This window comes from Bison bison, unplaced genomic scaffold, assembly GCF_000754665.1.
Source record: "Bison bison bison isolate TAMUID 2011002044 unplaced genomic scaffold, Bison_UMD1.0 scf7180017864090, whole genome shotgun sequence".
Lineage (NCBI taxonomy): Eukaryota > Metazoa > Chordata > Mammalia > Artiodactyla > Bovidae > Bison > Bison bison.
In genome coordinates this window covers 104022-119116 of record NW_011494662.1, presented here as the reverse complement: position 1 = coordinate 119116, position 15095 = coordinate 104022, and the positions used below count along the sequence as shown (strand labels likewise).

Here is a 15095-nt window from a genome sequence, read left to right as displayed (position 1 = left end):
ACCACAGTTCAAAAGCATCAATTCTTCAGCACTCAGCTTTCTTTATAGTCCAACTCTCACATCCATACATGACTACTGGAAAAACCGTAGTCTTGACTAGATGGACCTTTGTTGGTAAAGTAATGTCTCTGCTTTTTAATATGCTCTCTGGGTTGGTCATAGCTTTTCTTCCAAGGAGCAAGCGTCTTTTAATTTCATGGCTGCAGTCACCATCTGCAGTGATTTTGGAGTCCCCTCCCAAAAAATAGAGAAGCAAAATTTTGGTTAAACACAGTTCTATTTTGTTTTTATTACAAATATTGAGAAGTGCTTCCTTTCACGATGATCTTTGTAACTGGATCTGCACGAGCAGGGCCAGAGGCCTCCATGTCAGAGTGAGGGCTGGAGCAGGAATCCCTTCCAGCACTAAACTTTTTGCTTGAACTTAGGCTATAGATAGTTTAACACAAAAATGTTCTAAGACTGTTGTGTATGATTTGTTAAAACTATAGGCAGTAGATGAAAACCTGCTTTTGATGGATGGGGTAAGTTATGGCCGTAGAACTGTTTCTGCGTCTCTGGGACAGCGTGTCCTTGGGCAGGATGCTGGGAACTTACGAGATGGAGGTGCAGAACTGGGAGTGCCTGTGCTCTGCCCACCGGTGCATCACCTGCTCTCTGGGGGCAGAGTCTGTGTGTCCTTCCCTTCACCAGGATTCCCAGGCTCTGTTTCCCAGTGAAGTAACCGAAGGTTTCAGTCCACTGTGGAGGAAGGGGTGGGCTTCTAGCCACAGACGCCCTGTGTGCTTATTGGCACCTGGGATTTTCAAAGCTGACTAAAGCCCTTACTGGCCGCTCTGCCCACCCACACTGAGCATTCGGACCCCCACCAACCAGAGAGGTTCAGATAGAAAGGGTTTTCCCTCCCTCCCTCATTGTGAGGATGGGATTGCCTGGTTGAGGACAGCTTTCAGCAGTACCATTCGTTTCAGTTTGAATGATTAACTTCTTTTAGATGAAATAAGAAGTATATTCAGCCAATAAAATTCATTACCAAGAATGGAACTGAGTTTTCTCACATGATGAACTAAGGTAGAAGGAATGAGTAGTGTCCTGCTGTGAGACTCCATCAGCTTTAAGTTAGGCTAGTGGCCCTGGAGAAGAGGAGAGGGCCAGTGGAACAGAATTGAGGAGGGGAGTCACCACTTTCTGTCCTTCTGCATTTCCCCTGCTCACCCCACCCACTTTGTTTGGTAAAGTTAGAGCTGACAGACAAGGCAGGGGGTTGGGGCTGGAGTGGCTGCTCTCTGCCGCCCCCGGTCTCACACATGCACAGCTCCCACACATGCAAGCTGCTCCCTGGGCTGGGAGAGAGAGCCAGTGAGAGTGGAAGCACAGAGTCATGCTTCAGGCAAACAAGGGCATTACCATTCCAGCTGCCTTTGCTCTCATCCAATTCACGCACTGCTCTGAACCCCAACTCTCCTGAGTTTCCTTTTCCTTTCCTACTACAAGAGGCACTCTGTTGGGGGGAGGGGAGAGCAAACGTGTGTGGTGATAAGCACAACCCATGCACAGTTCAGCAATACGTGAACTGTGAACTTCCAGATGTTCAAGCTGATTTTAGAAAAGGCAGAGGAACCAGAAATCAAATTGCCAACATCCACTGGATCATCAAAAAGGCAAGAGAGTTCCAGAAAAATATCTATTTCTGCTTTAATGACTATGTCAAAGCCTTTGACTGTGTGGATCACAATAAACTGTGGAAAATTCTGAAAGAGATGAGAATACCGACCACCTGACCTGCCTCTTAAGAAACCTGTATGCAGGTCAGGGAGCAGCAGTTAGAACTGGACATGGAACAACAGACTGGTTCCAAATAGGAAAAGGAGTTCGTCAAGGCTGTCTGTTGTCACCCTGCTTATTTAACTTCTATGCAGAGTACATCATGAGAAATACTGGGCTGGAAGAAGCACAAGCTGGAATCAAGATTGCTGGGAGAAATATCAATAACCTCAGATATGCAGATGACACCACCCTTATGGCAGAAAGTGAAGAGGAACTAAAAAGCCTCTTAATGAAAGTGAAAGTGGAGAGTGAAAAAATTGGCTTAAAGTTCAGCATTTAGAAAACTAAGATCATGGCATCCGGTCCCATCACTTCATGGCAAATAGATGGGGAAACACTGGAAAGAGTGGCTGACTTTATTTTTGGGGGCTCCAAAATCACTGCAGGTGGTGATTGCGGCCGTGAAATTAAAAGATGCTTACTCCTTGGAAGGAAAGTTATAACCAGCCTAGACCACATATTAAAAAGCAGAGACATTACTTTGTCAACAAAGGTCTGCCTAGTCAAGGCTATGGTTTTTCCAGTAGTCATGTATGGATGTGAGAGTTGGACTATAAAGAAAGCTGAATGCCAAAGAATTGATGCTTTTGAACTGTGGTGTTTAGAGGACTCTTGAGAGTCCCATGGACTGCAAGGAGATCCAACCAGTCCACCCTAAAGGAGATTAGTCCTGGGTGTTCATTGGAAGGACTGATGTTGAAGAAGCTGAAACTGCAATACTTTGGCCACCTGATGCAAAGAGCTGACTCAGTTGAAAAGACCCTGATGCTGGGAAAGATTGAGGGCAGGAGGAGAAGGGGATGACAGAGGATGAGATGGTTGGATGGCATCACCGAGTCAATGGACATGAGTTCAGGTAAATTCCGGGAGTTGGTGATGGACAGGGAGGCCTGGCGTGCTGTGGTTCATGGGGTCGCAGAGTCAGACACGACTGAGTGACTGAACTGAACTGAATGCACAGTGCAGACCTCGGCAGTGCACTGACCAGCTGTGAGTCCTCCTGCAGGGTGTTCATGGCACAGTCTTTCATCTGTGAAAAGGGATCATTATAGAATCTACTTCACAGGCTTGTTTTTGAGATGAAATGAAATAATATGTGTAATGCATTTAGGAAATGCCTGGTACATAGAAATCCCTCAGCGTTAGCCATGATAATAATTCTTATTTTAATCTCTAGAGTGATGAGGAGGTAATATATTTCAAACATGTTTCTATTCTCTCATCTATCTCAACTTGATACCTTCAGATTGTCACATGGTGTATCAGTAAAGCCTAGTACCAAGAATTTTTGTTAAGACCTTCAGTTTAAAATATATATATTTTGTCATTGTCAGGTGGACAGAAACAGCGAATTGCAATTGCCCGTGCTCTGCTTAAGGTAAGCCTGACGCCACTTGGTTGAGGGTTGGCCTTGTTCTTCACTGGGGACCTTGTAATTAGTGGTGCACAGGTTTCTCCTTTCTTTTTGGAAGAGGTGGGTAGGTATATTGTGGACAGCTCTGGTGAAAGGTGAGTTGGGAATTCCACTCACTGTGTTCAAATTTAACAAGTATTTCTTGTGTACTAGGAGCTCAGTACAGTGCTGGAATTATCAGAGGGAGAAAAGTTTAACACATAGATCTTCCATCAAGTAGCATACTGAGTATTAAAGAAAAATGAATGTCTATATGTTTATAACTGAGTCACTTTGCTGTACAGCAGAGGTTGGTACATTGTGAGTCAACTATACTTCAATAAAAAAAATAATAAAATTAAAGAAGCATACAGTCTCTAACTGGAGAAACTAATTACATCAAAATACCGAAACAGTATAAGTATACTTACTTGTATAGTATTTAATAACCTGCTCAACTGAATCTTGGGCTTCCCTGGTGGCTCAGTGGTAAAGAATCCACCTGCCAGTGCAGAAGATGCAAGAGATGCAGGTTCAATCCCTGGGTCGGAAAGATGCCCTGGAAGAGGAAATGTTAACCCACTCCAGTATTCTTGTCTGGAGAATCGCATGGACAGAGGAGCCTGGAGGGCTACAGTCCGTGGAATCACAAAGGACACGACTGAGAATGAGCACAACAAACTGAATGGTACAGACTTGAAATGCTTACACGAGACTCCTGAGAGGAAACGGAGAAGCTGAAACTCACAGGCACTGGCATATTTTAGGAAATGATGGCCTTCTCCTTTGTTAAATAAGTACTGTCCTCAGATTTAAAGGTGATTTAAAAAAAAAAACAACAGCTTTACTGAAGCATGATTTTCATATCATAAAACTGAGTAGTTTTAAATGTACTTTTCAGTGACTTTTAGTAAATTTACAGAGTTGTGCAACCATCATAATCCAGTTTTAGCACATTTCTATCACCTTGATACACCTGAGCAACCTTTCTGCATTCCCAGCCCCACCTGCCAATAATCTACTTTCACTTTGTCTAGATTTGCCTTTCTGGACATTTCAGGTAAATGAAATCAGACAGTGGTCTTCTGCTTCTAGCCTCCTTTCCTAGTATAGCTTCTAAGATTCCTCCGTGTTGTAGCCGTATCAGTACTTTGCTCCTTTCCAGTCCTTCGTAGGGACAGACCACAATTTGTCTATGACTCATAGGTTAGTGAACACTTGAGTTATTTCTGGTTTAGGGCTGTTAGAAATAGCACTGCTCTGAATGGTGTACAAGTTTTTGTGTGGTTATGTTTTCATTTCTTGTGGATAGATTCCTCGGCAAGGCTAGAATTTATCTGTTACATACACTGGCTGACTCTTCTTTCTTTTCAGTTTTGTGTGTACTGCTCCCAACTAAACTCCAAGAGGACCCCGAGAGTTAGACTATCTGACTCACTTTAGAGCCCCATCTAATACTTTTAGTTGTTTCGCCTGCAGAATAAAGCTACACTATAAACATCCGGTTCATTGATCACGGTGACAATGGTTTAAAGTCATCTCTAACTCTTCCATTTACAAGCTCATCTCAAGCACATATGAACTGTCTTTCATCCTTTGTAGACGCTTTATTGTGGTAGAATTCACACGCTAGATTGTTTACCCATGCACAGCATATAGTTCAGTGCCCGTATATTCAGAGTTGTGCATCCATCACTGTAATCAATTTTAGAACCTTTTCTTCATCGCCAAAATAACATTGACACACACCCACCCACCTTATTTCCCCATTTACCCCAACCCCAGGTGACCACACATCTGCCCTTACAGATGTACCTGTTCTGGACATTTCCTGTAAATGGACTCATAGACTTTTATGTCCAGCTCCTTTCATTACGGTGTTTTCAGGAGTCATCCATGTTGTATCATGTATCAATACTTTATTTCTTTTTATTTCTGAGAGTTATTTTTTTCTAATAAAATTATATCTTTCTTATCTTTTTAATGTTTTTCCTTCAGAATCCCAAAATTCTTCTCCTAGATGAAGCAACCAGGTGAGGATATCTTAATGTGTAATTATATTAAATCAAATTCTTTCTTTATCACAAACTTACTCTTCTGTATTTCAAGTGACATGGCTGAGAACACCTTACACTTTAAAGGGGAGGGATGTGAATTAAGCATGTCAGTTGGGAGGCAGGGAACAGGATGAATTGTGAGTTGAGGGTTCTAGGTCCAATTCAGACCTTTGTGATGAATCCTTCATCACTTATCGGCAGATGTGAAGAATCCTTTTTAACTTACATGGCAGTTCTCTGGAGATCAAGGGTTCAGAGCTTCTTTTTTTGATAGTAACTTTATAAAATTTAGACAGTTGACCCAGGGAATTGCAGTTTTGATCACAGTAGAGGTTAGCTGCTTATGAGGGGCTCACGTGTGTGTACCAGGAAACACACGCGTGAGCAGTGTGCGTGGCACTGACACCTTTGCCTTCCTGTGGGCTCTCCTCTTTAGTGCCCTGGATGCTGAGAATGAGCACCTCGTACAGCAAGCTCTAGACCGACTGATGGAAGGAAGGACAGTGTTCATCATTGCCCACCGTCTGTCCACGATTAAGAACGCCAACATGGTAGCTGTCCTTGACCAGGGGAGAATCATCGAGTGTGGGAAACATGAAGAGCTGCTTTTGAAACCAGATGGGATGTACAGGAAATTAATGAACAAACAGAGTTTTATTTCAGCATAAAGAAGCAATTACTGGTATGAGAGGTTTTAAAGCAAAGCTGCACTGCAAGGGGAAAAAAAAAACTCAGACTGTATGAAATCTATAAATCAGAGTTCAAGTCCTTTGAAATCTGCCTATTTTTTCCAAAGTTTGTAAAATAGTTTTGAGATGGATCTGTTCTGAAGACCTTTTTATTCAGAATTTATTAATTATAACTTTCTAAATGGTCTAGAGCACTGAAGTTATTTTCAGGTTTTGTATTTTATTTTATCTTAGAATATTTTGATTAATAGAGCATGGCACTTCATTTTCTTTTATCTGCTGTCATAAATTGAAGCTGTTGTCATACGACAACTTTTAAAAGAGAATTACAAATAAAAAGCCTGATTATTTTAGGCCAGTTCACCAATCACTGTGTAATCTCTTGGTAGTACTCTACCTACCTTGGGTCTCATCTTACCAGGTAGCATGAGAGACGGTGAAAAATCTAACCCTTTATTTTATCCTGCTAATCTCATAAAGAAAACTATATATATATTGTTTAATTGCTGAGTCGTGTCCAACTCTTTGCAGTCCCACGAACTTCAGCACACCAGGCTTCCCTGTCTTTCACCATCTCCTGGAGTTTGCTCAAACTCACATCCATTGAGTCAGTGATGCCATCCAGCCATCTCATCCTCTGTCGTCCCCTTCTCCTCCTGCCCTCTATCTTTCCCAGCATCGGGGTCTTTTCCAATGAGGCAGCTCTTCGCATCATGTGGCCAAAGTACTGGAGCTTCAGCTTCACCACTAGTCCTTCCATTGAATATTCAGGACTGATTTGTTTTAGGAAATATATATATACAGAAATAGGTAATGTCACATGGCAAGGCGGGGTCATTTATATTCCCTGTCTCCTCTGTCTTCAAAGGGATGAAAGTATAGGAATATGTGTTCCTCTGGGCTGAGATTGTGTTGCCATGTGTGCAGTTTTTCGCATTTTTGGCACTTGAGAGCCTGATGAATTTTAAAAAGGGAAGAAGCCCCATCCTTTGAATATGAGAACTCTGTTTTCATTATTCGTGTATTTGGGAAGTGAGGCATGAACTGCCAGGAATTATCAAAAAAGATGTAATTTTACACTTAGATTGTCTGTAGGCATGTATCTTGAAAATTATCTTTTAAGAGTTTATAATTTCTAGTCAAATTTTACAGTGTTTTTTCAGTTAAATAGTTATGAAATTTCATTCAATGAGGCTAAATTCCAAAATTATTAATATAGCTGTAATTTCAATCTTAAAACATTTGAAGGAAGCTTATACATTCTACAAAATGTCAAGAAACCTTAAGAGCTTTTCACCCTCTGAAAAGAGGATATAATTAACCATCTTTCTTTTATTTGTTATTACAGTTAAAGCTAAACTTCTCAAAAATTCCCAAGCAATGTTTTCAGCATTGCTTTGGATTTGTTGTATTTATATCAGCACTATTAAGTTGCCGTTCCCTCAAGAAAAAGTACTTTTCTGTAATGATAATGTCAGAACCTAAGAAGTAACAACATTGATATGACTGAAAAGGAAGTTTTCTCAGGTCCTAAGTATTGTGATTAGCTTCCTGATTATACTGGGAGAAACCACTACGTCCTGATAAGCATGGAGCATCAGCTTTTATTCTACATAAGGGAATTCATTAATGAATTCAGTGAATAAATGAACTCTGCTTTTTGAATTTAAACAGTACCTCTGTGACAGTCATCTTTAACAAGCTTTACTCATGTTCTTCAAGGTTTACTACTATGGTGGTGTTCTCAAAAAGCAGACAAAACACAACTACAAGGTTGGATCTGAAGGAAATCTCTTTGTGCCATAGTATTTACAAAATTGAATGTGATCATTATATTTTATTTTCTAATACAAGGTATTCCCTTTTATATGATGGATTAAAATTTATAGTGAACTTTATCTGTGTTTGTCATTTCTTGTAAAACTTTTTACTACATTCAGTTTCTTACTAGAATTTATAAAGATTCAAGACTAAAAAAACATTACACACCTAGGAAAGTGAGAGTAATTATAAGTTCCATTCCTTTCATCCTAATCTTTTAAAAAATTTTTACTTACTTACTTTTGGCTGTGCTGGGCTTTCGTCGCTGTGCATGGGCTTTCTGTAGTTGAGAGTAGCTGGGGCTACTCTCTGGTTTGGCTTTGGGGCTTCTCAAGGGCTGATCCTGTGGCTCAGTAGTTGTGGTACACAGGCTTAGTTGCCCTTTGGCATGTGAGATCTTCCCAGACCAGAGATCATAAGTGTCCCATGCATTCGCAGGCAGATTCTTATCCACTGCACCACCAGAGAAGTCCCTAAGATTTTTAATGTCCTCACTTGTTATTTATAAACATTGTTTAGTTGCTTCAGCACAGTAAGGGAGCATCTCCTGCCATGTGTCAGACAACAAACTGTGCTGTAGAACTGATGATAGATGAGTGAGGTGTAGTTTCTGCCCTCTAGAAGGTTCCATTGTAGAAGGAGCCGTCAGGTATATAAAAAAATTAATTACAAGAGAACAGTTAACACCTCTGTGACATTTAGCTAAGATAGAGTTTGGTGCCACTCTTTATTTTCAGAGTGCACATGTTACCACAATTGGTTACTTGGACAACCCTGTAATTTAAATAAATACCTATCCCTACTCACAGATGAGGATGGAAGTACAGGCAGGTTGTGCATTGATGCAGCCAGCCTTGATGCCGCATACAGGAAGATGCCAGAAAAATGGGCAGGGCTGGCACAGGGGCCATCACCACCACATGGGAAACAGTTTTCATTGTGTGTGCATGGGAGCCACTGAAGGACATGTAACTCATGTGGGCAATATAAAGATGAGCAGAAAGAAAGCTTAAACTATGTGAAAACCTCCATGTGAAGATAAAATACACATTAATGAACCGAGTGTTTTGTTGTCCGCTCATCCAGGTTCCTCTCTGCAGTGTCTCTAACCTTGGACCTTGCTGGTTCCCATGAAATAGTCACAAATTAAGCCATTATAGGCTGTGCCCTGTATTTGGACCTTTATGAAGTAGGGCTCTACTTAGGAACTCCATTTAAGCTCCATTTTCCCATAACAGTGCCAAAGCTGTTAGAAAACAAATGAAAACAAATGTAAATGTCACAAAACATTAAGTACACTAGTGAAGGAAGTTTGTGGGAACTGCATTGTAAATGTTTGTTTGGGGATGTTTTTGTATGTTTTTACATCTGAGACATCGTCGGGCTTAGCTGGTAATCTCCATTCAACTCACTCAATAAGCATTTACAGAGCACCTTCTGTTCTGTTGGGCTCTGTGCTAATGCTGGCTGGGCCTTCCTCAGGAAGTTGGTGCTGGTGGTCTACAGCTGTGACCTCTTACCTGTTTTGTATGTCCTGCGAAGCTAACGAGGGTTTTTACAGTTTTAAATGGTTTTTAAAAGTTCATAACACTTGAAAGTTACATGAAATTCAAATTTCATTGTTCAAAAGTTGCTTTATTGGGGTGCAGCCATACTTACTTGGCAACAGGCTGTAAGCCAGGGACTCATCCTCTCTGTCCCTTGACAGAAAGAGTTTGCAGCCCCCAGAACTGGTGATAACAACACATGTTCTTCACTGCTTGAAGGATGTTTAAACTATGCTGAAATTTAGAGTTACTTCAAAAAATTCCCTTGCCACTAGATGAGATTAAAGGGATGCCTTGGAAATGATTGCACGCATACATGCTCAGTCGCATCCGACTCTTTGTGACCCTATGGACTGTAGCCCGCCAGGCTTCCGTGGGATTCTCTAGGCAAGAATACTGAGATGGGCTGCCATGTCCTCCTCCAGGGGATCTTTCCCACCTGGTGATCAAACCCGTGGCTCCTGTGTCTCCTGCATTGCAAGTGATTTTTTCACCGCTGAGCCCTGGATAATATCCACCATAAGTTCGTCACTGCACCCCTGCCTTCCCATTTGAAGAGGATCATAATTACTGTGTTGCTGAAAACAGAATTCTGACAGTCCTACCACATCTGCAAGAAATAATCCTGACTGCTTTCTTATTGATGGCTGCAGTAATGAGTTCTACATCAATCAGTTTGGTCCTCACTGAAAGAGCTGCATTTTAGGAAGCTGGACAGAGGGAGGCACATGTAGGTTGAGCACCTCATAGACACACACATACTGCACTTGTGAGGGATTTTTCTTTTTATTTTAATAAAACAAAAATGGACTTACATTGGACATATTAATTTTTAACCAGCCTGTTTTTAAATTTGATGACAATATTTCCCTACATTTTTAAGTATTCATTATACACATCCACATGTGTTCTTTTTAACCTATAGCATTCTATAATGTTAGCATATTATAAATCTATTGTTAGATTTATCTTTCCATATTCTCTGCTGTCATAAACAATGCTGCCTATATATCTTTGTTATGATTTATTTTTTTCAAATTTCTAAAAGTGTACACTATTTGATTTTGCAGTTTTTTTGACATCTTCAAATGTGATATTTCTATTCTCTAATTCTCACAAGGGGGCACTACTAGCAAATTAACAGAGACTCAAAAAGGTGACACAGATAGTAGAAAAGGTGGGGATTTGAAACAAGTCTCATTTAATTCCAGAGTCTATACATTCTCTCAATTACTGTTGTTTTCCTTGTTGAGTCGCTAAATTGTATCCAACTCTTTTGTGACCCCATGGACTGTATCCCGCCAGGCTCATCCGTCCATGGGATTTCCCAGGCTGGAGTGGCTTGCCATTTACTTCTCCAGGGGATCTTCCCAACCCAGGGATCAAACCAGAGTCTCCTGCATTGTCAGGTGGGTGGATTCTTTACTACTGGGCAACCAGGGAAAGCCCTCTTAATTACCACACAGTAGTTACCCAACTTCATGGGAAATAGATGGGGAAACAGTGGAAACAGTGTCAGACTTTATTTTTGGGGGGCTCAAAAATCACTGCAGATGGTGACTGCAGCCATGAAATTAAAAGACGCTTACTCCTTGGAAGGAAAGTTATGACCAACCTAGATAGTATATTCAAAAGCAGAGACATTACTTTGCCAACAAAGGTCTGTCTAGTCAAGGCTATGGTTTTTCCAGTGGTCATGTATGGATGTGAGAGTTGGACTGTGAAGAAAGCTGAGCACCAAAGAGTTGATGCTTTTGAACTGTGGTGTTGGAGAAGACTCTTGAGAGTCCCTTGGACTGCAAGGAGATCCAACCAGTCCATTCTAAAGGAGATCAGCCCTGGGATTTCTTTGGAAGGAATGATGCTAGAGCTGAAACTCCAGTACTTTGGCCACCTCATTCGAAGCATTGACTCATTGGAAAAGACTCTGATGCTGGGAGGGATTGGGGGCAGGAGGAGAAGGGGACGACAGAGGATGAGATGGCATCACTGACTCAATGGACGTGAGTCTGAGTGAACTCCAGGAGTCGGTGATGGACAGGGAGGCCTGGCGTGGTGCAATTCATGGGGTCACAAAGAGTCGGACATGACTGAGTGACTGAATTGAACTGAGTTACCCAAATGTCCTAAGACAAAAAAAAAAAAGTCCCAAGACAGACGTCTCCATAACACCTGGGAATGCAAATTTAGAAATGCAGATTCTTAGCCCTCAGCCCAATGAGTCAGACACCGAGGTGGGGCTCATCGGTCCAGCTTAACCAGCCTTCCAGGTGGTGCTTAGGCTGGAGAGGCCTTTGCACTACACTATTCTTTCTTCTGAACTTCTAAAGTGGCTGTTGCTACTGCTACTGCTAAGTCGCTTCAGTCGTGTCCGACTCTGTGCGACCCCACAGATGGCAGCCCACCAGGCTCCCCCGTCCCTGGGATTCTCCAGGCAAGAACACTGGACGTGTTGCCATTTCCTTCTCCAATGCATTAAAGTGAAAAGTGAAAGGGAAGTTGCTCAGTCGTGCCTAGCGATCCCATGGACTGCAGCCTACCAGGCTCCTCTGCCCATGGGGTTTTCCAGACAAGAGTACTGCAGTGGGATGCCATTGCCTTCTCCATCTAAAGTGGCTACACTAGATAAAATGAGGTGAAAAGATAAATAGGGAAATGGCAGCACTAGGGAGGGATAAACAAGTACCTGGCTGGCTGCCCCAGGTATATGTGCTGCACATCTTCTGTTCTACTCGCCTTCTCCACTATTTCCTCCAGGAGGTGGGCCTTCCCACCAAGAGGACTGTCCTAGTATTCTCCTCCTTCACATTCTGGCCTCCTCACACTGAGGTCAGGGCACTTCCATTCCCAGCTGTTCCCTCCTTCTGGGTGGCCTTGAGTTGGTTGTGTCTCCTGATCCACAGCCATGGCCTGGTGACCCCTTCTTTTCTTGGCCCACTTGTTCTTAGCAGCCTCAGGGCTCTATACAATCTCTGCTGCTGCTAAGTCATTTCAGTCGAGTCCACCTCTGTGCGACCCCATAGACAGCAGCCCACCAGGCTCTACCGTCCCTGGGATTCTCCAGGCAAGAGCACTGGAGTGGGTTGCCATTTCCCTCTCCAAGGCATGAAAGTGAAAAGTGAAAGTGAAGTCGCTTAGTCGTGCCTGACTCTTAGCGACCCCATGGACTGCAGCCTACCAGGCTCCTCCATCCATGGGATTTTCCAGGCAAGAGTACTGGAGTGGGATGCCATTGCCTTCTCCATTACCTTTATTAAACTCTCTACCCAGCTCGAGAGTGCTATCTGTTTCCTTTAGGATCTTGTTTGATAGTCTCCAAGGCCCTTCCCGGGCCCTCATTTCTCCAGATTCCTCCACTTTTAGTCACTTGTCATTGGTTGGTTTGTCTAAAGACCCTGGAATCTACCAGGCTCTTTGCTGCTTCTGGTCCTTTGCCAGAGGATCCACTGCTTCAAATACTCTTCCTCTTTTTTTGCCTGGCTGAGGGCACATCTCAGCAGAGATGTCCTTTTCTCTCAGAGGCCTTTGTAGATCTTCCTCCAAAGTCAGATACCCAGTCATTCTCTATCAGACACCCTCCTCTTTTCTTCCATTGTACACATAGCAACTCGTGGTTGTGTAAATAAATTTGTGTTCATTTGCTCAGGACCTGTCTTTCTCATTGGCCTGTGATCTCCACGAGGGCAGGGCCCATGTCTGCTTTGCTTACAGTTAGAAACTTAGCACTTAGCATACAGGCTGGCACATGGAAGGTAGTCAATAAGAATGAATGAATGACTGTCTGTTCACCATCCTCCAACAGTCATACATCTGGACTCCATGTCAAGTCACATAGTATGGGACAATGCAAAAGGCTGGGCTTACTGAAATTATCATTCAGTACTCACCTCAGCTAGCTAGGGGTCAGTATCCTGTGTTTTCATAGCCTGAGTTTCCTCAGGGCTCACCAGCTTACATGGTGGCAGCAATCACTGATGACTATGACATCCTTTGTTTACTTATATGGCAGGCAATATTCCACTTATCTGGAAGGACAGTGTTGAAGACCATCCAGAGGCGAGAAGACCCCAAAAAAGGCAAAAGGATAAAAAAGAGGGAAGTGTGAGCACTTTAACCAGGGCAAAGGCAATGCAGATGTGGTTTCTACTAGAGATGCTCAGGAGTACAGTGTCCCAGGTGCTACAGTGGAGGAAAGTGTGAAGGATGAGTCTAGAATAGAGCTCTTCTTTTTCGCACTGGCCAACTAACCAATTTTATCCAACGGGGCAGAGGTGGTAGTGAAACAGGAGTCCTAAAGAAAACCTGAATTCAGCTTTTAATGAGTAGATTGTGAGGCATGCGCAGGATATCCAGGTGAAAGCGGTCCACTAGGGCTGTCAGACGGAGAAGGCAATGGCACCCCACTCCAGTACTCTTGCCTGGAAAATCCCATGGACAGAGGAGCCTGGTAGGCTGCAGTCCATGGGGTCGCTAAGAGTCGGATACGACTGAGTGACTTCACTTTCACTTTTCACTTTCATGCATTGGAGAGGGAAATGGCAACCCACTCCAGCGTTCTTGCCTGGAGAATCCCAGGGACGGAGGAGCCTGGTGAGCTGCCGTCTATGGGGTCGCACAGAGTCGGGCACGGCTGAAGCGACTTAGCAGCAGCAGCAGAGCTGTCAGAAGCCTATGGTTTTTTATCAGGACCTGCTAGAGATACAGACTTGTTATGTCACTAGCATGAAGGAGAAGTGACAAATCTAGGGAATAACATCTATAACACTAAATGTGAAACCAGTGTCAGCTTTTACAGTTTTCCTCCCTTATTTTGGACCAGGGAATGAAGTCTTTTCATTTCCCAAGAGGTTCAGGAAGGACCAGAGTGCCGGGGCTTTGCGTTTCAGCTGCTGGAGGGGCAGCCCCACCCTCCAGACCGGAAAGGAGCCCGTGCTTTTCCAGTTTCACTTCCCTGGAAACTCTGGACTCTATCTCCTCCACTGATCCGCTCCAGGGCCTCTCGCTCAGGTTCCCCCTCAACTTCGAGGGTCCGCAGCTTTCACAACGCCCCACGGCTCGGCGTTCTCCTTTACATCATCGAAGCGCGCCCCATTCCGGTTTCTCCTGCTGGCCCGGCCAAGCCTCGATACTCAGCGCTGCATCTCCATGTCACCACAGCGCACCCTACCTCTCAATTTTTGCTGGGGTCTCGACCGCGCCCTGAGGCTCGCGCAGAGCTTGGACGTCATCACAGCGCACCACACAGCCTGGCGCTGCTCTTTGACGTCTTAATCGCGCGCCCTCCCGCCCATCAGGTGTTCGGTCTCCGCGCGCGGGCTGCGCTTTAGCCCCACGGCTTGAACGTGCCTTGGCTGTTGCCTGTCCTTTGGATCATGTTCCCGGCAGTCTCCTCTCCGCGGACCCCGGGGACCGGAACTCGAAGAGGCCCCCTGGGCGGAGTCGGGCCGGGCTCCACGCCCCGGGCGACCAGCAGGAAGGGTCTGACTCTGGGGTCTTCTCTCAGCTCCCCCGTGCTCTTCTCTCCGGCCGGCCGTCGGAGCTCCCTGAGCTCACGGTGAGTGGTCATCCTGGGTTGGGTTCGTCGACTCACAGGCTCACGGGCCTCCAGAAGCCACGAAACCAGGGACGGCGAGGGACGCCAGAGTGTTGGGAAAATAGACATCCGTCACCCTTGCACCCTTGAGTGATTATTTCAGCCTCGCTTTGATTAATTCATCAATTGAGTCTTTGCTTCACACACTTTGCATGGATTTACCTTTGT

The 15095-nt window shown here is 43.9% G+C and overlaps 2 protein-coding genes across 2 annotated transcripts in view; both read left to right on the top strand.

Moving 5' to 3' along the window:
* The window catches only part of ABCB10 (ATP-binding cassette, sub-family B (MDR/TAP), member 10), a 23142-nt gene extending 15278 nt beyond the window's left edge, over positions 1-7864 (top strand). Inside the window, 3 exon segments of the mRNA XM_010838112.1 lie at positions 3162-3205; positions 5219-5253; positions 5714-7864. Coding sequence (XP_010836414.1) covers positions 3162-3205; positions 5219-5253; positions 5714-5945 — 311 coding nt within the window. The 3' untranslated portion in view covers positions 5946-7864.
* Positions 7865-14542: 6678 nt separating this feature from the next.
* The window catches only part of NUP133 (nucleoporin 133kDa), a 55941-nt gene continuing 55388 nt past the window's right edge, over positions 14543-15095 (top strand). Inside the window, exon 1 of the mRNA XM_010838106.1 lies at positions 14543-14888. Coding sequence (XP_010836408.1) covers positions 14707-14888 — 182 coding nt within the window. The 5' untranslated portion in view covers positions 14543-14706. The remainder of the gene's footprint in view (positions 14889-15095) is intronic.